The sequence below is a fragment of the Magnolia sinica genome, chromosome 19 (genome assembly GCF_029962835.1).
Source record: "Magnolia sinica isolate HGM2019 chromosome 19, MsV1, whole genome shotgun sequence".
In the NCBI taxonomy this organism is placed as follows: domain Eukaryota; kingdom Viridiplantae; phylum Streptophyta; class Magnoliopsida; order Magnoliales; family Magnoliaceae; genus Magnolia; species Magnolia sinica.
Window position 1 is genome coordinate 18,414,814 of NC_080591.1, and position 22,576 is coordinate 18,437,389.

A 22,576-nucleotide genomic window follows, 5' to 3' on the forward strand; every position below is an offset into this window, starting at 1 on the left:
CTGTGTTGTGGCAATACTCAAGTTTGGTACAATCTCTATTGCAGATATTCAGAGAATGGATCAACTCAAAGTTGGAACATGGTGATGCCCATTTGGGTGAAGAAATGGACTGCTGCTAAATCTGGTTGCTTTTGCCGTCAGAAAAAGAGGTTGGTTGATGTACAGCGGGTTGTAGATACTTTCATGGCGAGGATGGACCAGAGAAGGCCCGATCAGAGGTGGAAATGATCCGGACCGTCAGAACCTTAAAACAATCGTATCTCTCAAAACAGGATGAGTTTTTCGACATATCATTTATGATTTTGGGGTAGGAGAAGCTACTTAAGTCAACCAACCCACCATGCCGGATTACCCATGCCAGATTTGTGAGATTCCATCAGATCAAAGGTCAAAAGTCCATTTTATTTTTGTTTTTACTATAAATAGTAAATTTTAGTTCGAGTATAACTTTTGATCCTTTTGAGTTGTAGGAGTCGTGCCCAACATGAAAAGGGCTTAGAAAAGTTAGGAGAATAACATGGTTAGGCCAATTTGGACACTAACTATTTTTGGCCTAAAACCATGAAGTCTAGTAGGAATGGAGATCGTCTATGAATAATAAGTTTACTATTTATAGTAAGTCACATTTTTAGGGTGTTTGAGTTTAAAACTCCGTCCTAGGTTTGAGCTGGTTGTAATTTCATTGTTTATTTATTTATTTTTATATCATCAATCAATTTATTTCAAATTTATTAGATATTATTTCTATTTTTATCCCTCATGGATTTGAGGAAGCTCTGTGAGGAGTGCAGAGAGCTCCGTGGATTCGGAGTAGTTATTCCTTGAGGAAGATGGTGATCCACCTCATCACGTCCCTCCCTGCATCTTTGGTAAAATCCTCAATACAAATGGTAGAAAGGCTAACGATCCATTTTGTAGTCTTACGCTATTGGAATTTTATGTCTGGACTTCTATTAAGATTCTCTAGCTCAGTATTTGGTGGCTTCTATCAATGTCAACACATTCATGATACTAGGTTCCTGCTGTGGGGTGGTGTTGGAGATTTATCCACTCTTTATTTGCAGATAAGAAATAGAGTTTGGGAGGGTGGAAGTGTTGGTGGATGGATTACTTCCCTCTGAAATGTCTCTGCTCCTTACTGTCAAGGTCACTCGTATATGATCAAGGTGAGGGTGGAAGGGGGAGGATCTAAATAGGTAGAGACAATGATGGAAGAAGGGTGATGATTGAACTGAAGGGAGGGTGTTGGGGGAGGGGGGATGCAGCTATGATGCCGCATGTGGTCTGGTTTCTTTGGGTCCAACAGAGAAAGTAGTAAGAACATATCAACTTCGACGAGCCTGGAGACCGTCCTGTCTATCTAATATAGATAAGAGAACTACTTTGATATATAGTTGTAAGGAATGACCTTCCATACCTGCATTCCACAAGTCATGATAAGGAGAACTTAGATGAGAAAGTAGAGGACAAGTGCCAAGGGGGAATCAAATATCAAGAATCGGCCTTTAAAAAAAAACGTTTTACTCAGCCCTCAAGTTCTCTTGATCTTATTTCTCTAGAGAAATTGAGGGTGCCTAATCTCATGTGGTTTTGAAGCGTATTTTGTCAATTGCAGTTTAAAAAAAGGGCTTGTAGATTGTGAACAATAGTGAATTTTGAAAATGGATGAGGCCATTAAGGTAGTGCTTATGATGAGCAAGTTACAAGACTGAGAATACTTGGATTCTAAGAACGCAACTTTTGCAACAGGGAGGAGCTCTTTGAGCATGCCATTGGCATGGATCAAAAGGATTGATTTTCGGAAGTACACAAATACGGTTTATTAGAGCATCTCATGCCTGCAATTCCATTTCTTTTCCCTTTTCTTCTTTTCAAAGGATGCTATGAAAGAAAGTTTGGAATTGATGTTGAGGTTGGGTATTATTATTGGTGTGTATGAGCACATAAATTTATTTTTTAATGAGGTTTTGAATGGAAAGAAAGAGATTAAGGAAGAAGAGAGGAGGAAATAGAAAGAAAATGAACTATGGGGATGAGATTAGTAGGCAGGTGTTATTGAAGTCAACATTTCATAAATGCTAGAGGATTGCAGGCCATGGATTAAGAAATGAATCAGATCAAAGGACTCGCTCCAATAAGATATAGAACGGTACAAAGGTTGAACATTTGTTTGGATTGAATAAATAGAATGAATACAAATATATAGATTTCATATGCATCTCAACTCTATATAGGAAAAATTCTAGAAATCCTATCTAGCTTATCTGTACATATCCTAGAAATCTTCTCAAACCTATCTAAAAAATGTACTACTTAGGAAGCTTCTAGAATTGCAGATACAGTATTACGATTCGTAGTGCACTGAATAACAAGAATATCCTAATATTCAATCATCATCATCATAGCCTTCTCCCAATTAATTGAGGTCAGTTTCATGAATCTTTTAGGCCATTCCACTCTATCAAAGGTCATAAATTCAATTAGACCATACGTCAATACCCTTATATTCAATTTTATCCCTTTTAACTGTGGATGCAATTGCTTAACCCATGGGATTTGGGCATGAAATCACAAGTTGTTGCAAAAACAAACATGAAAAAAAAAAAAAAAACATGGAATTGTTTCAGGGTAACCAAGAATTTCAGATTGGGCTCTGAAATTTTCTCGAGCAATTCTTTAGAAAGAATCTAAGATGGTGGGGCCCATGAGAATTTGATCATTCTTCATTTTAGCTCATCACTTACTCTAATTAACAGTCACATCATTTGCAGATGCAGGTACCTGTTTTTATTCCAAATCAACACAAGTGTATTGTTGTCTTTGAAACAGTTCAAATTATTTCGGCAACAATCAGTTTGACCTGTTTTACCGAGTAGGTCTACGGTTTGGGTCCATATAGCCCTGAACATTTTTGCATAGTTTTCATTTCCTAATATAATGCTTGTCTGGGCAATTGATTGGTCCATAGAAATGGGCTATTCCCACATGTTCATGGAGGATCCCTTAGGGCATGAAAATGAAAACAATATATTCTAATGGATCCAACCTAGTTGGTACTTTCAAATCTCGGATAAACAAATCCTTTCTTCTTCATTGATCTTCGTATGCGAACGCCGGTAAGAGAGTGAAATGGATTAGCTTTCAGTTTGTGCAATTTTCAGATGTATGCAGTTGGAGATCTTGTTGTAACATTGGGGATGCTGATCATCATATCAACATGTTTGTTGTTAGTCATTTTTCTCTAGGCATTGATTTTTCTTGCCAATGTGTGGCCCACCTGATGATTTATAAGTCAATATTTTCTCCTAGGGATGTTCTTGGTGGGTCCTACCTGACAAATGGCCCGAATGTTTCACCAGCATGCTACATTTGACCCATGTGGCAAGGATCGCGTCTTCAGTCTCTCCCAATGTGAATCAGTTTCACTTTCATCTTATGGTTATGATCTTCAATGGTTTTGCAGAATTACTGATGGAACTGTATCTTTGTTCCAGTTCTTAGTTGATGCAAGGATCAGCCCACTTCTAGCTCTCAAGTATCTCTACTACAGAAACAGATCAATTGCCATCGGCAAACCTTGACAGGCAGAAGAACATTTGGGTGGGCCCATCTCTTCTACGAAACGTTGAGCAACCCTACAATCTACACGCCTTTTCTTTGAACTAAACCATCTTATTTTTGCAACATTGGCAAGGCTTGTCAAACATATTTGTAATCTTTTACAATTTGCTGCATGAAGCATGTTCTTTTGGTCTTTTGTGCAGTTGTAGATCCCATTTTTAACATATGGTTGGATTGTGAAAATTCATCAAATTATGTTGGGAAGTATCTTCCTTGGCAAAACAGGGGTCCTAAAGATTGACCATAAATGGGTGGGACAAAGGCTATGATGATAATGTTGGGATGTGTTTTCAATGATTTGCTAATAGGATGAGTGATGTAGAGCAGGTCGCAGAAAATTTCATGGCAAAGATGGACCAGAGAAAGCCTGATCAGAGGCGGAAATGATCTGGACCGTCAGAAACTTAAATCAGTGGTATCTAGCAAACCGGGATGAGTTTTTCGACATATCATATATGATTTTGGGGTAGGAGAACCTACTTAAACCAACAACCCTGCTATGCTGGATTTGCGAGATTCCATCAGATAGACGGTCAAAAGTCTCATTTACTTTCATTTTTACTATAAATTGTAAGTTTTAGTTCGTGTATAACTTTTGATCCTTTGAGCTGTAGAAGTCATGCCCAACATGAAAAGGGCTTAGAAAAGTTAAAAGAATAATGTGGTTGGGCCAAATTGGACACTTACTATTTTTGGCCAAAAACAATGAAGTCTACTAAGAATAGAGGTCGTCTATAAATAGTAAGTTTACTATTTATAGTAAGTCACGTTTTTAGGGTGTTTGAGTTGGAATCCAAGTCTAAAGTGTAATTTCATTTTTTTTAAAAAAATTTATCAATCAAATTATTTTGAATTTATTAGGAATTATTCTTGCTTTTATCCCTCGTGGATTCGAGGAAGCTCTGTGAGGAGTCCAGATAGCGCTGTGGATTCAGAGTAGTTATCCCCTGAGGAAGACGGTGAACGACCTAATCACATCCCTCCCTGCGCCAGTAAAGCTGAAATCAGGAATGACAATCTATGGAAGTACAAAGAGAGTTTATTAATACTTGGGCTGCATATGATACTCGATATGCGGGCACTCAAAAAATTGTGTGCATGGTATACATTAACTCAAATTAGAACGACTAAATTGTGGGATTCAATGTCGCTAAGTCAAAGTCCGAAAATCAGATTAGTTGAATAACCCACCACTGGTTTTTGGACACTCGTTGAAACAGAATATTTCTCATTTTAACTGTCCATCAATCTGACAGTCAGATGGGCCAAATAATCTTTTGGTTCACCATATATCTAAACTGTGACATGTTGCACAGGTATTACTTTCTGAAGAGGGGTTCGGGCATTAGTTTGAGCATCGTCATCCATGGCATTGGGTGATGCAGTCTGCTTCTTAATGTTAGCAGATTATTGCATTCATTTCTTGTATTACAAGGTAATTAATTCTCATTCATTACTTTGAGTTGATCCATCCTTCGATTGGATTGATTCCATTTATAAGGACCAAACATCCTTCTCTCATTTCATTTTATTTTTAGTCATTGTCATTGACACTATCTTGTTTTACCCATCTTGTTGTGCTACGAACATTCCCATCATCTTATTCTAAATCGTTGTGCTACGAACATTCCCATCATCTTATTCTAAATGGAATTCGATGGAATTTCTCCGAGAAAATTTCACCTCGAGTTCTACAAGCTTTGCTCAAGCATTCAGAATGTCCTTCCCTTCTCAGATCTTGAATTTGTTTCTCATCTTGCTTGCAGTTCAGCTTTTTGGTCTGGTTACTGCTAAGCATACCCTTTGTTCCAGTACTTGTTTAACATTCGTTGTGGTTGTTTCTAACTAAAGCAGCATGTATCGTTGCCAATATTTTTCATTCAATATCTTGATAGCCCTCTTCATTTTTATGCAGTCATGGTGTATGTTAATAAGGAATCGGAATGTGGTCCATTGTAGATGGAGCATGGCCCAAAAATTCACACTGATCGAACAATCTCAAGCACAATGTCCTCACCACAAGTATGCTACATGAGCAGATGTGCCTGCAAAGTACCCTCTTCATGAATCACATTTCCCGCATCTCAGTGTCAAAGGCTTGAATCTGAAGGGTCCAATTAATTCATCTAATCTACTAATAATAATCACACTTATACCTGTTCTCTTTGTAGAAATTGAACAAAGATGGAAAGAAAACATAGCATTGCAGATTGGTTACCAGGTATTGACAGTAACCAATAATTACTGGGTTTTGGTTAAAAAATTCACTAGTAAGCGACATTTCGATGCAATTTTTCTGGTCATAGTCTTCCTTTCTCCATCTCTATTTCCTTAACAGTAAGTAGTTTGTCAATGTGCTTTACTAACACTTGCATTCATCACTTGGGTTGCCATTGCAAGACATTCCCCAGTGATCAGTCAGGGATGCATAGTTACATGGATGGATGGAATGGTCGAAACCTTCTTAACATTTCATGTTGATGTAATGTCAATGAGAAGTAGCCCACTCCAAAATGTCATAGTTGTTATTCACACTTTCATTCGTCTAAGGGCTGCATAAGCCAGTAACCTGTACCCCACAAACATGATGACGAGGGCAGCAACGCTAACCATGGGACTTATGTCCTCCTCGATGAACCCGCAAGCGACTTTGCTCCCTTTCCCATGATGGGCGCAACCCAACAATGCGGTTGCTTCGCCTACTCCATATTGGACTTGTATGAGCAGCTTGTAGCAGTAGAAGGTGAATGAGGTATACTTGAGCCATGTCATGCAAGCTGGCACCTTCTGCACATAGAATCCTCCAGTGAGTAGGAATGCTAACATGGCGATTGTGGCCATTGTCGACGCCTGTTTAGCATCCATGATAGCTGCGCCGAGTGCGAGGCCTAGTCCTTGGGCTACCAGAACATACCCAAGTAGCACAAGCAATGTTAAGAGGAATGAACCCACATCAGGCCTAAGGCCTGCCATCCAATAGCAGATGGTGATGAATGCCGTGGGGAGTATGAGTTCCATGGGGAGGTCTCCAGCCAGGCGAGCCATGAAGTAAGAGGAGAGCGTGTACATGCCGGATGACCGTTCCTTCATGAAGATGGCGCGTTCTTGGGGGAAGGTGAAGACGGCGTTGAAGGAGGGGAAGACACCCCAGAAGATGGATATGAAGAAGAGGAGACCGAGGCGGTCGTGGACATTACGCATGTCGGAGTGCCACCACATGGAGCCGGCCAACACCGCAGCTGCGACAACTTGGAAGACCCTTAAAGAATTAAAGGCTTCATGCCTTCTCTCTTTGAGACTTCTGTGAAGGAGGATGGTGAATTGAGTGAACCAGCCATTGCTTCTTTTGTCCTCCTCACTGGACCTTAGGCTCCCTGTTAATAGAACCATCGGTTTTATATTCCTTTCTTCTTTCTCACAACACAAGGTGGGACCCCACAAGACTGACCATACATCTGGTGGGCCTCATAATGAATCGCCCACCATCCAAAAGTCATGATCATTTGTGATGATGTCAATCAGATCAGTGGATGGGCTGTGATCCAAAAGTCTTTTGGTGATCCAATATTAGAGCATGACTGTACATGAACCACATTCAACTTGGGAGAACAATATTGAAAATATCCAGCCTAGCTGATTTTGGGACGATAGCCCATCCATGGTTCTGTCCCATTATGATGATCTTGAAACATTTTTTTTATCCCTTCTTTTCTTGGGTTTTGTTGACCCCACAAACAATACCTACATCTGAGATGTGGGGCCAGATTGTTATGTCGTGGGCTCATCAAAGCTCTAGTTTATTAATGAATGATGGAGGGTGTGGATTAATATACCTTTTGGGAGCCTGTAAGTGTCAGCATCAATGAAAGCTTTCACCTTAGGTGCTAACAAGCTGTTGTAGGACACGACAAGGGCTTGCTTTATGTTATTGGGCTTCTCCGTATCTCCTTGTGATTCTACCTGTGCCACACCTACACCACAACAACCAGAAGAAATGTTTTTATATAAACCTCTCTTTCACATTGTAATAAACAACTATAACTATATTAGTGTTGGATTATAACGTCCATCCTTACGTAACAACCATTGGATTGTCCTGTAGAGAGTGCACTAGGAGTGCTGACGGACACAAGTGCAGGATCAATGTGGGACACATGTATGACGAGAATGGACGGTTAGGAAACATATAAATAATGGTCTATATTCAGTGGCCCACTTAAGGAGTGCGCCTTCCTAGTTGTTGGGGATGAGACATATCTGACTGTTCCTGTATTTATTTGAGTGGTGGGCTCTTCAGTGGATGTCCCACCGTTGGAACCAATTTATGGCGTTAAAGTTAATAAATGGCTAGGATTCTCCCTTCAGTTGTCCTTTACCCGATCTTATGCCATGAGCCATCTATGATGACACAGGGATGGACGTGATGAGGTCAATCACCGTCTTACTCAGGGATAACTACTCCGAATCCATTAAGCTTATCTGAACTCCTTATTTCTCGAATCCACGGGTGAAAATAGGAAAATATAAATTATTCTAATAATTTCAAAAATAGCTAGATTGATGATAAAAATGAGCCAAAAATAGTAAGTTTCCAATTTGGCCTAACCACATTATTCCCTCATTTTTCAAAGCCCTTTACATGTTGGGCAAGACTCATAAAACTCAATGGATCAAAAGTATGATTCAACTAAAACTTACTATAAATAATAAAACAGAAATAAAATGAATTTTCGACCGTTAATCTGATGGAATTTCACGAATTCAGCGTGGGCAACCCCGCATAGCAAGGTTAGGTGGCTAAAGTAACTTCTCTTGCCCCCAAAATCATATATAGTGGAATAACTCATTTCGGTTTGTGAGATACGTCTATTTTAAGGTTCCGACGGTCCTGATCACTTTCGCCTCGAATCGGGCCTTCTCAGGTCAATCTTAGACATGAAAGTGTCTGCAACCGGCTCTACATCACATGGCAAGGCGTCTTAGATGGACGGTCAAGATTCAGTACCGTACAAAGAAATGTACAGTAGAGTCGCGACGAACCGTGGCTGGTGCATTGCTTAACAAGAGGTGGAAAAGCTCCTCCGACTAAAATACTACATGCACTATGAATTAAATATTATTATTGTTAGAGTTGGTGCAAGAGCCTAATTCTAGCATGCAATGAATTATTGTGGGCCCAACCCACGTTTTGAAAGCCGAAAGCAATAACAACACAAAGGGCCCACTGTCCCACTTCAAATTCGATTCGAACTATTTTGACTTTTGCATCTGTTGTACACTAAATGGAAGGACATGATCATACCAAATTTGCCACGTGTGACATTTTAGGTCAAAGATTTCTTTGTCTATATAAAGCAATCGAAGCCTAGGTAATCGCTGTTGGCTGGTCCTCCCAAAGTGGGATGAGAATAAAATTGATACTCTGGAAGAGTGGGCTGATAGCTACGCATGGATATAGCCACTATACACGTGGCAGACATGAATCTCAAAACTAAGCCATCCAAATCACAGGGCCCAGTATAAAAAGCACATAATCCTAAGACCAAATCAGTACAATGATTCTAATCTCAAACTACAGACCTGGAATTTGGACCATGGTTTGAAAACCTGGTTGACTCGAGACTCAACTCGATATTTGATAATCATTAAGTATCTCAAAATGAGTTCTTCCCATTTTATGGATCAAAGATTAGGGGAATGCTCACAAGCGCACCTTCACACATGTGTTATGGGCACAGAATCTGAACAGTCCACGTGATGCGGCACCCCTTGAAACTCCATGGGCCGGATTTTCAGCCTGATCCAAAACTCGAGTGGACCATAGCAAAGAGAAATGTAAATCAACAGAGTAAATTGTTTCATCTTTCCATAGCCCACCAGAGTTTTTTATTGGGCTAAAAGTTAAGGTAATAAGGTTTCAACGGGTACCACATGATGTGGACCGTTCAAATTTTGTGCCCATGACACGTGTGCAAAAGTGTGCACGAGTGCTCATATAAGACAGTGAGCAAGTGAGCATTCCTCTTAGAGATTATATTTCTTTTTGGAAAGGATAACAAGATAATCTTGATAATTACCAACGATCATGATCTCTCATATATAGTTATTACTAAGGGTGGTGTGTTTGGTGGTACCAATTACCATTATATTTGGTAATTTGGTGCATAATGTCATGGAAGTCCATGATAATTGATGCAACCAAACACCCATATATAACTAAAATGAGATGAACTCATTTTTAGGTGTCTATGGTAGGAAAAAGAAAAGAAAAGAAGGGAATATTAATAAATATTTAAAATAATTAAGTGCAGTGCAAGGGATATAAAATAGGAAAACAGCCTGTGGAGTCTTCTGTTAACAGTAAAAATTTTAATTATTTTATCAATAAAATAATTTAATAAGATAAGTGAGTTGAGTTAATCTGAGTCAACTGAGTCAGCAAGCCGGGCAACTTTAAGTGGAGTCAGGAATGTTTTGGAATATGTGTTTTGGACTAGTGACAATTTTCAATTGGACCACTTACCTGATGGCAATGAACGACCGGCAGCTGCGGATATGGATAGTCATTGTCCGCCAGAGTATTAAATGACTCTCATCTTTCTGTCCTTAAAGGGACACAAAGTAACATGAGAGTTTGGTCCGTTTGACCTGATTTTCAGCAACAAAGGGAGATACAGTGCGCCACATCCGTTTCTCTTTTTTCAAAATGGATATATGCACAGATAGAGATGCTCTATCACGCAACTCATTCCGTCATATTCTCTATATTACTATGATGGTGTCAAAGAAAAAAAGAAAAGCCCCACCAAGTTATCGTTGCTTCAAAACGCATTATTATAATGAGAAGACACTAGTCAAATGCCTCCCACCAAATATATAATAAAATAAATAAATAAAAATAAAAAAGAAAAAGAGGAAAGGAAAATCTAGGAATCCTTTTTCATTTTAGAAAATGATCACCACCGTAGATTTTTTTAAAGGATATAAGAATAAGAGGTATTATAGGATGATGAGTACAAAGAGTTCCTACTTTCTAGTACTACATGTTACTGATATGAACAGCTGACATGACGGGCCACACTGCCAACGCCAATGCGCAAGAATTCACCCAGATTGGAACATCCTAGCTGTCATTTTTGGGGTTTTTTTTTTTGGACACCACCATCTATTTTCTAAATTCCAATTAAGGGTCATGATTTTCCCATCTTATAGACCGTTGTTGTGGGTTCAATCATAACAACGGTCATTAAAATTAATGTACCGTACTTATTCTTGTCCCTGTAAAGCCTGCATCTTGTAACATTTGGGCCTCTATTTCTTATTAGGAGGTGGGCAGTGCAACTCAGGTAGAGAAAAAAAAATGAACGGAAGAGAGGGAAAGGATGCTTGTAGATGGAGAGTGAGAGAGTGTAATCTACGCAACAAGAGGAAGGACGAGAGAGGTTGTACGGGAAAACGCACAAAAGTTCGTTTCGCTAATGGCAAGTGGCTAAAATCCTGGCCATCTTTTGATGAGCATGTAGAAAATTCCCTAAAAACCCTGTTGATATATACTGGAAATCCCTTTTTATTATCCTCTTGAGCCAAAAAGGATACGACTCCACTAAAACATATTACTAAAGGAAAAATTGTCCACTTCTCCTCGATTTTGTTTTTTGTTATTTTGTTATTTTTTTTTTAATATTGTTTTTACCGACACACTCACAGATATGGCCTACCTAATGATTAAATCATTTTGAATTTTAGCTCATCCATTTTCCACCCCTGGCTGCCACTAGCCAGGTGGCTAGTGGCTGGTCCTATGTGATCCCCACCATGATGTATGTATTTTATTCACGCTGTTCATTTATTTTTCCAGATCATTTTAAAGGTTGATCCCAAAAATGAGTGGGATCTAAATCTCAGGGGGACCACACGACAAGAAAACAATAGTGTTTTAATGTCCACCATTAAAAACCCCTTGGGACGCATTGTAATGTTTTTTGAAATCTAACTTGTTGATTAGGTCATTCATACCTGGATGAAGGTAAAAGCAAATATTAGCTTGATCCAAAACTTTTGTGGCCTTGAGAAGTTTTTAACAGTGGTCGCCCAGTCAATAATATTTCCTTGTGATGTAGTTCGGTGGGATTTGAATCTACCTCATTTTTTGGCTCATATCTTAAGATGATATATGAAAAATAAAACAGGTAACATGAATAACATGAATGAAACACATACATCATGGTAAGACCAACACCAACTACTGTCCATTGGCTAGTGGTAGGGTCACTAGCCAAACCCCGCATTTACATTCCGACTGCTATCCATCAACTAAAAGCTTTTTTCTAAAATATGCACCTTTCATAAACTATGAACCACTAATGCCATGGAAGGAGAAGTACCTCCATAGTAAAACTATAAAACAAAGGGAAAGAAAAAGAGGAAATGATTCTCCGTATCCTCAGATGTTCAATAAAAGATAAGGATAAAAGTTTTGTGAGCAGATTAGGTACAACTCAGGCTCACCCAACACGGTGTGACCCTAACCGTAGGACCCACTTTGATGTGTGTGTTTTATATTTACTCCATTCATCCAATTTGCCCTAAAAACATCCTAAGGGCCCACTATAACACCCATAGTAATGTATATTTGCCATTCAACTTGTTGATATGATTGCGCAAACGTGAATGATTGGAAAAGATAAATATCAGCTTCATCAAAACATTTTTAGCCCATAAAAAGTTTTCGATGATCAATCACCACTACTTATGGTATGATCCACTTGCGATTTAAATCTATTTCATGTTTGGGTTCATCTCATACAGGGATTTGGAGAAAATGGATAGATAGGTTAGAAATACAATACATACATCAAGGTGGGACCCACGATGAGGCTGAACCGCACCTAATCCGCTCCCAAAAGCTTAGCCCAAAGGGCACTTAAAGGATTTACACCCTATCAAATTAAAAACAAAATTATTATTATTTTCATATAATTTAATTTTAAAAATGTCCAAAAATAGGATGTTTGGTCCGTATCCACGATGCTGTAACCTATCTCAACCCTACAAGTGGCCATTTTCAAGGTGGTTTAATCCCAAACTTGCCTTTAAAAGCTATGACATGACATGGATCATGGTCTTGATTAAAACGTTTGGTCAGTGGACATTTTATAAGCTGATAAAAAATAATTTTTTTACTTTTAAGTTCTCAAATCAAAGTAAAATTTTCAAACATTGCAAAATGGGGAGAGTTATTTCGTTTAGGGTGTGTGTGGTTTTATTATATATTATTATTATTATTATTTTGAAAATGAGCATTTCACTACATTTACTAATGCAAAAGTCCTTGGAAACCAAAAGAATGGATGACTAAGATCATCTGACAGATGCAAGGCATCAATAATGGGGCTCGTGAGCAGTTGTAGCCTTGTAGGTGACGAAATGGACTTATAAACGTGTATGGTGTAGATGAACCGGATCATTGAGCTAAGGGGCGGTGGGCCCCACAATAATAGCTTCAAAAGGTGTTACTTTTTGAGAGTGAGAAATACGGACACATGTGCCATTATTGGAAAAGGAAGGATATATGATATATCCAGGCATTATCATAATAAAATAAAAATTAAAAATTAAAAAAAAAAACCCAAAAAACAAAAAGAGGAAAAAGGGCTGAAGGGGACCGTCCGTCGAGGACCGTCCACTGCAAGTCAAGAGGGACACGTGGAATGCAACGGAGCATCATTTCCCACTTACCCATATTTCGCCATTACGGGTACGTATCAATCGAACATGGACAGCTAGTTCCAAACGCCTCATCTCCAAGCTCCAAAAGCAAACGCACCATCCGGCAACGTGGCAACTTTCTACGTACGGTGGCCCCACCTTTAAATCCAGAAGATCCATTTACGAAGCACTAGGAAATTGATTCGACAAACATCCTGAGAATTCAGTGCACGGTTGGTCCACCTTATGAACGGTCCAGATCAGGTAAAAGATTGATAGATTAGTACGTGTGATGCGTTTCCCTTTGGCGCTTGAAGATATGAGCGTTACTCTCATCTATTTGTATCCCCTAACGTCACCTTTCACGTCTAAGGGCAGTAACCCGGGAAAGGCAATCACATCCAGCCGTTTATCGCACACTCAGAACAGCGGTTCAACGACTCGGATTCGCCTGAGTTAGCGATTCCTAAGTGTGGGACCCGTACAACCATCTCGATCTATCCAGATCGTTCATCTGCTGGGACAAGCCATGGAGCGGCTGAAGTTCTCTAACCTATCTAGGTGCTGGACCAGAAAAAGATGGGAGTGGAAACTCCATGAGCCGACGATGGTGAGTGACAGTTGATTGGGACGCGTGGCGTTCTCTGAAATGGCGCACCCAAAACACGTTTGAAAGTGGTTAGGTTCATGGTTCGGTCTATCCTCACCACATCTACCCTTTAAAAATGTAGAATGTGGGCATAACCCAATGGATGGATGGGATCTCGCACGTATGTGCGCTGTACATGAGCCTTTTGCACACACGTGTGGGGTCGGAGAAGCTCGTCGATTAGAAGATGTGGAGAGTTAACTCGACAGGCTAAACACGCTCGAGCCGAGTCAACTCGGTCCGATTCAAATGAATTTAAGAAGATAGAAAGAAACTCACCGTTTGCGAGATCCAGCATGAAATCAGCAGGATTCATGGGGAAAGAAGGCACGAAGCCGACGGACGCGAAGTAATCCATCGCGTCGGATCCTTTCCCGAAGTAGAGGCATCGGCCTTCGGATAGCAGCAGAACTGAATCAAACATCTGGTAGACACGACTCGACGGCTGGTGCATCGACGTCACCAGCGTCTTCCCCTTCTTGGCCAGCGTCCCAAGCGTCGAAACCAGCCGGTACGCCGCAGTGGAATCCAGACCGGACGTTGGCTCGTCTAAGATCAGCAGACTCGGGTCCACCAGCATCTCGTGCCCGATACAAACCCTCTTCCTCTCCCCACCTGAAACTCCTCTCACGAACGTGTTACCGATAATCGTGTTCTCACATTTGCCCAGACCCAGCTCCGAAATTACAGATTCTGCCACCCGCACTTTCTCCTTATTGGAGAGGGTCTTTGGTAGGCGAAGCAATGAGCAGAAGACGAGGGTCTCTTTGACGGTTAGATGTGGGTAGAGGATGTCGTCTTGTGTCACGAATCCCGACCTTCTCAAAATGGGTTTTGTCATAGTACGGCCGTTGGCGAGAACAGTACCGGTGTAGCTCCCTTGAAGACGTCCAGCTAGTACGTTTAGGAGCGTTGATTTTCCACTGCCCGACGGTCCTAGGATGGCTAGGATTTCTCCTGGGGATACTAACCCTGTGATCCCGTTTAGGATCGTCCGTTCCTCCATCATCATCTGATCAGGCTTTCGGCCCCCCAGCAACCGTTTGATGCTTCCACTACTGTTGGGCCCCATTTTTTCCTGGAGCTTTATACGGTAGCAGATGTCTGTGAACTGCAAGCCAGAGAAAATAACGTCAAAAAACGAGTAAAATAGATTGCATGCGACTCATAGAGAGAGAGAGAGAGAGAGAGAGAGAGAGAGAGAATCATTGATTCTTTTGATAGCAACGGTTGTCAAACTCTTTCTAATACCGGCAAGAGAATAACATAAGATAGCTTTTTTCTTCTTATATATATATATATATATCTATATACATATATATATATATATATACCTTGACAGTAATCGGATACGTCGTAAAAGAAGACGAGAAGAGAGAGCCAACACCCCTCTCTTCACATCTCCCATTTGTAACCCCCTGTCCTTCTTCTCCCACCATAGGCATTCTCTCTCTCTCTCTCTCTCTCTCTCTCTCTAACACTAGAAATGCAGCACTAGAGAAGTAAATAACATAGGAAGCGAGATCCCACCCCACCCCTATTTATATGCATTCACCTCCATTGCTTGCCACGTCAAACTGAAACGGCCACAGTGAGATTGCTACGTGGCAGCCTCTGATGCCATCTGGCCCACCGCAGCACATTTGTTTATGGAAGGAACCCATGACACCATGCTCCTAATATTTTAGCTCATTTATGTGCTACTCCACCCGAGGACATGCAAACTTCTACTTGGCTTCTTCTCCGAGAAGTGGCGCCTTCTTTCCATAATCCAAACCGTTGGTCTGGTGTTCTTAGTCGAGCAACTCTGCATAGGTCCGGAAACAGACGGTTGATACTGTCTTTCGTTGATTTTCCAATACAAAATTTTTGGCATAGTCCCAAAGCAGGTTGTATCAGATCAATGGTTGAGATCAAGGTCCTTGTGTCCCTATTATGCCAACTAAAACTCCAAAATATTGCGTGTTTCCTTCCTCTTCACTTCGAATACGTTAAATGCTCACCTATCGCGTGGCAGAATCCGATCCGTTGTTTACATTGAGGCCTCTGGGGGGATATCCTGTCCAAAATTTGGTACATTTGTACAGGTGAAATGTTTGTGGGGCCCACCGTGATGTATGTGGACTATCCTTATTTCAGCTGAATTTAGGGCGTGAGTCAAAAAATGAGAAAGATTCAAAGTTCAAGTGTACCACACTACAGGAGAAATGGAATTGAACACCCGCTGTTAAAAACTTGTTGGGACCACTGTTTACTTTGGTGTGGCCTACTTAATGTTGGATCTGCTTCATTTTCAGCTCATATCTCACAATGTTCTCTAGTAAAATGGATGGACGCCGATATGTTATATACATCGCAATGGGGCCACAAATTTAAGCCAATTTTTTAATCAGTCTTTCGAAATAAAAAGAAATAATTAACATGGTAAGCAATTACTTTTTATGCTTTTTTTAATAGTAAAATTTATATTATCAAAGTAGATTTTTGAGGTACAGAAAAAAAAATTTTGACAAAAATATTTTTGATTTTCAGGTAAAAGCAACTAAAAAAGTATGATATTTTTACCTTTATTGGAGGCCGGTAAGATGGGTTTTGCTGGGGTCAAAAAACAGAGAGGCCCATGGAAGGTCGAGTCTACTGGAAAAAAATTACCCTAATAAAAATACCAATCTATTTTCTAACAAGGTGAAATTATAATAATTAATTATTTACTGGCCATTTACTTGCAATGAATTCGGAAAATCAAACAAGCATAAAGAGCCAAGGTTCAGGGTCTATGTTAAAGTTAAACGTGTGGCCCAGATTCGATTTTCTACGGATAACATATAGAAGTTGGGATTTACCTGATCTTCGGCTTGGATACGGTATTCGTGTGAAAGGCTGACACGTTCTGTAGCAAATGCCAATAAAAGTGTAATCGCTGGAGTGCGCTTGCAATTGTCCCGTCAATTTCTTCGGCTCTAGCCTTTAAAATAAAAATAAAAATAAAAATGCAAAGCATCAGTTGGGCCAGCCTCGTGTTGGCTTCCGGAAGCACCACGTCAGAGTCGACCTCGGCCTTTCCTGGGTATGGGCCCCACCACCTCTTGAAAAGGTAGCACGTGTCCTGCGTCTACTGCTCAGAGCGTGAGCGCGGAACGTGCTGCCCACTTTGGAAAGGAACGGAATATCACGGAAATAGCCTTGTGTGATTTTTTCCGTCTGCCGTTCCGTTTTACTTTTCCTCAAAATAGTAATCGAAATATCGGGCGTCGACGTCCTCCTACAGATTCAAAATCTCGGGTCCATTGTCTCCACCGCGAGCTTCTTTCATGTGCGTTTGACATTACATACTGCTTACTCGACAGCTACACCCTATCGTTTTAAAACCCACGCCGGACTTCGACGGTCGGATTGCTTTGGATCCAAGGACGCGGATTGCGTCCTACCCCCGGCTCTGTGGGGCTATCCACGCCGTTCATCGCTTTTCTCAGATCATTTTAAGGTATGATCCTAAAAATGAACTAGATACATGGATCCACTGGACCACACCAAAGGAAGCTGAAGTGATAATGACACCCACCGTTGAAACCTTTCTATGGGTCACCGTGATGTTATTTTACCATCCAACCGATGAAGTGAAAAAACAAATATCAGCTTAATCCGAAACTTCTCCGGCTCCCAATAAGGGCCCGTTTGGCCGGGCAGATTGGAAGGAATTGGATGGTATTGGAAGGGATTGGAAGTTAAATCCCAGGATTGGCCAAGCGTGCCTAACAGACTGGGTGACTTGATCCCGGGGTATAGCAATCCCATGGATCTTAAGACAATCCACTGACAACACCATCATTACCTTTAAATCTCATCCAATCCACCCTAATCCGTTCAAATTTGGAAGGGATGGGAAGGTTTAATCCTGAGATTGGCCGGGCATGCCAAACAGACTGATACAGCAATCACATGGATCTTAAGACAATCCACTGACAACACCATCATTACCTTGAAATCCATGCCATCCACCCTATTCCCATTCAATCACTTCCAATCCACCCGGCCAAACGGGCCCTAAGTTTTTTAATGGTGGAAGTTTAATCCCCACTTTGTGGTTTAATTAAGACTGTACCTGCCTCATTTTTTGTTTCATATCTTAAAATGATACGATAAAAATGATGAACGGCGTGGATAAAATACTTACATCACAGTGGACCCCACAGATCCTGGATCCAAAAGGAAGTGGATTGCGTCCTGCCTTGCCTGGCCGGGGCTATGTGGGTCTACAGTGGTGTATGGGTTTTATCCACGTCATCCATGAGGCGGAGTCAAGGCTCAGGTGGACCACACCATAGGAAGCATCGGTGATAATGACCGTTGAACCTGTTATAAGGACTATGGTGATGTTTCTCTGCCATCCAACCTGTTATTCACATAGACAAAATACGAATATCAGCTTGATCAAAACTTCTACAGGTAGCAACAAAGTTTTAACGGTGGGCGCTGAATCCTGACCGTGTAGTTAACTTGAGCTTCAGATCTACCTTATTTTTTAGATTATATTTTTAAATAATATAACAAAATGGATGGACGGCTTGGATAAAACCCATACATTACGATAGGCCCCGCCTATCAATGTGGGCTCCATGGAGCCCCTGTCAGGATTTAAAAGACTGTCCCGGCAAGGGCAGAACGCAATCCGCTTCCTATCCAGACCACGTCAGCTAAATCATCGGGTCAAAATCTTCCACCGTTTCACTTTATCGAGGGCCATGACTTTAATTAGATTAGAGTCACTCACCACCAGCCCAAAATCATTTTACTATATTAGGATAGATTTCATCATTTTTGCATATTTTTACCTTTTTTTGGATTTGGAACCACCTGAATTCGGAGCCCCGAGGGGAAACCCCTGGATTTGTAAATTTAATTACTAATCAATTTTAATATCTCTAATTAGTGAGATATATAATTTTTGACATAATGGTTGTGGTAAGCCCGCTGAAATGTATGCTTTGCCCGAAAATGACGAAATTCCAAGTCTCAGATGGGCCACAAGCATAAGATCATGTCTGAGTGACTAACCAACGATTTTTAATCGTTGATTTATATGGGCAATGTTTGGATGGTGCTGGACAATGTTCGGACGGTGCAAATTTACATGGACAATGTTTGGACAGTGCTGATCATCATTAGCGGGTCAAGTGCCCAATAGAATGATAGTTTATAGTGACACACATGTTACACATACAACTATTGAAATAATTTTAGGCGTAATCCAAGCTCTCACCGTGGATTAACAACAGGAGATTTGAAACCCCCTCAAATCCCTTCCAATCTACGGTGCCAAATGACCCTAATTTAATTAGGGAGATTAGATTGTAATTAATTGTTATTTTGCTTTTTGAGACCGTTTCTCTTATATAAATTCAGTATTATTTTCAATTAAAAAATACAAGTAATTTTTTAATATTTTAATTCCTTTTTATCATGATATCATAGCCTTTAATTCAAAGCTCTTAATCATGCTCTTGACTGGATATATCCATATTTCGTTCTTTTTTATTAATTCCTTTGTCCAAACCCGCGAAACATAAAATCACTTTGTTGTCGCTGCCATCTGTTGATCCAAACATATTTCCTCCGTCTTTGGCGTCATTGCTCACGTTACCAACCATTGTCGATCCTAAGCCCATCTCTGTGGAGTGTTGTTGCAATGCTGCCAAAACCCAACCCAACCTGACCCATCTTCTCTATTCGATTGTCGGATCTCATCGTCTAGCATGTCATCTTTTTCACCTTATCTCTTATGTAATTCAGCAATTTATTCCTCACCCACCACCTAGATCATAGATAGTGAAGGTTTTGCTCATATGACACTAAATCTCTCTGTTTTTGTTTTTCACAAAATACAGACTTTTAATGTTTTACCCATCAAATTACCGATTAGAGACGTCACCCTATCACTCATGTCGGCTCGATCTCTTTATCTTCAAATTTGGTTCTACAAGATGTTCTTCGCATCCCAAAATTTTATTTTAATCTTTGTTTATTAGTTAGCTAACTAAAAGTTCAAATTGCCATGTCATTTTTTTTCTCACCTTCTGCATTTTTTAGGACATGTCCTCAAGAAATTTGCTTGGAGTAGGTGAAGTACAAGATGGACTTACCACTACCATAAACCCCCAGTCCCTGCCTCTCTCAACCATGCCCGTTGCTCAACCTACAAGCGTCAACATTAGGCACATGCGTCTTGGTTACTCATCTACATCTCACTTATCTCCAATACCATCTACTTCATGTGCTACTTTTTCATCTTTTTCTTCTTGTGATGCTTATCAAAAGGCAAAACAAACTTGTCATACTTTTCCAAAGCACACTTTCATTTCATTGGATTCATTGTCCATTTAGGGTGATTATCCCACACTGGTGCACACTATTTTTTCAAAATTATCGATGATTATTCTTGTTATACTTGGGTTCATCTCATGCATTTTAAATCTAAAACTGACGCAGGGAAGGACGTGAGGTTGAGCACCATCTTCCTTAAGAGGATAACTATTCGGAATCCACGGAACTTCTCTAGACTCGTTACAGAGACTTCTCAAATCCATGAGAAAAGAAAGCAGAAAATAGAAATAAATTCTAATAAATTCGAAATTGATTAATGAATGAATAAAAATGAGTTCACAACCCTTTAAATAGGGGTACTAAGCAATGGGAAAGAAATCAGAATCAAACTACAACTAAAACTCCTAGAATTCGTGACTTACTATAAATAGTAAACTTACTATTTATAGACAGTCGTGATGTCTACTAGTGCGCAAGGTTTTCGGCCAAAAATAGTAAGTGTCCTATTTGGCTTCACCAAACCGTTCTCCTAATTTTTCTAAGCTCTTTTCACATTGGACATAACTCCTAAAGCCCAACGGATGAAGAGTTATAATCAAACCAAAACTTACTATTTATAGTAAAAACGAAATTAAAATAGAGAAACGACCATCGATCTGGCGGTATTTCTCAAATCCGGCTTGGGTAACCCGGCTATGCCGGGTTAGTTGGCTAAAGTAGCTCATTCTATCCCAAAATCATATATTTTACGTCAGATAACTCATTCCGGATTGCGAGATACGCTCGATTTAAGGTCCGATGGTTTGGATCACTTCTGTCGTCGACCGGGCCTTTTCTGATCCATTTTGGCCATGTAACTGTCTGCGACCCGCTCTACATCAAAAACTATGAATGCTACCCGCTAGGCTCGACCCTTTATCGCGAGGAGTAAGGGAGGAGTCCCCCCTGCTCGCCACCCTTTGCTTGTGATGCAAGGTGTACATGATTAAATTGATTTCACCTCGTTTCCTTGGTGTAGATATTGGAGGAGGGATTTCCCAAAGGGATGGGAGATTAGCTTGCTTTTTCATTAGTTGCCTCGCTCAAGGGCTTTCATTTGGGGAGTAAGAGGGTACTATATTTTACTAGAGTCACTATTAACCAATTATTTTGATCCTATGTATAGTCGATTAGACCCTATAAAAACACTTAGGATTGAGAACCCGAAGATCCTTAACTCTAAGATGATTTTTGAGTTGGAGTTGCAGATATTCTAAGTAAGGGACCGCGGTTATAAAGAAGGGAGGTGTTAGACCCTCTCTGCCTATATAACTGTACGGTTTTTTACTTCACAAGATCATACTAATTTTTTAGGAACAGGACTAGTTCTCGTGTGCAGAAAATATAATGTGATGCAATTGCAATGATGATTGATTGATCTGAATTTCTAATGGGAATGATCCAATTATATCAGCAAGTTGTAGAGCATATGTTTGAAACGATTGAATGCATGGTGCAAAGTGTGTAGAAAATGATGTATGGAATGCTTGATTTGTTTTGATGCTTATGATAAAACGATAACTAAGTAGCTAAGGTTTCTGGTGGGCAGGCTCCGATTATATCTGCAAGCCACAGAGCATACCCCCACCAATTAAATACATGAAAATGATGAAATATAATGTATATGACAAAATGACATTTAACTGACTAAGGTTTTTGGTGGGCCTACTCCGATTATATCGACAAGCTATAGAGTCTACGCCTGCTAGTTAGATACAAGAAAACAATGGAATGCAATGTCATGATGATGGATATCAAGAGTAAAGGGGTTAAGAAGGGAATAGGTATTGTATGATGCTAATGCTCTAATTTGATGAAACTTGGTTGAAGCTTGAACGGTAATATCGCAATACTAAATCGAGTGGCTTAGATTAATACTTAGATAACTCAGGAGACTTAAGCTCTGGCTAGGTTAGGCTAGACCAGGTCCAAACTCTCTCACTCTCTTTGGTGGAGGGATGGCTAGATGGCTAAGGAGGAGGGATGCTTGATCCTCTCTTAATGCTCTAAATATAGTGGGGTGCCTGAATTGAGAAGGGGAGTAAGTTATTTCTAGCCTCCAAACCCAGTTTTCTTGTAATTACTTATGATCCTAGGGGTAAAAGGTGTTTGATGGGTTAAAATTAGATATTACCACATGACATCATCTGATGAGTTGTATCAGGTGGTAAAATGGTAATTTTAGGTGATGATATGGGTATCGGAGTAAATACACTCCAATTACACATTAGGGTCTGA

At 40.2% G+C, this 22,576-nt stretch overlaps 1 protein-coding gene across 1 annotated transcript; it reads right to left on the reverse strand.

Annotated features, from left to right (window-relative positions):
- Positions 1-5,726: 5,726 nt before the first annotated feature.
- On the reverse strand, positions 5,727-15,470 carry LOC131235132 (ABC transporter G family member 25). Its single transcript, XM_058232271.1, has 4 exons — positions 15,313-15,470; positions 14,258-15,089; positions 7,455-7,592; positions 5,727-6,995 (listed from the first exon to the last, which is right to left on the reverse strand). Exons 1-4 carry the CDS (start codon positions 15,421-15,423, stop codon positions 6,151-6,153), a joined length of 1,926 nt encoding a protein of 641 aa, XP_058088254.1. The 5' UTR covers positions 15,424-15,470; the 3' UTR covers positions 5,727-6,150.
- Positions 15,471-22,576: the final 7,106 nt, after the last annotated feature.

Excerpts from the sequence above, each read along its gene's own strand:
- LOC131235132 (XM_058232271.1), bottom strand. The coding sequence starts at position 15,423 with ATGCCTATGGTGGGAGAAGAAGGACAGGGGGTTACAAATGGGAGATGT. Across the intron at positions 15,090-15,312 it reads CGTATCCGATTACTGTCAAG|TTCACAGACATCTGCTACCG; the intron begins GTATATATATAT and ends TCTGGCTTGCAG. Across the intron at positions 6,996-7,454 it reads CACTTACAGGCTCCCAAAAG|GGAGCCTAAGGTCCAGTGAG; the intron begins GTATATTAATCC and ends TTCTATTAACAG.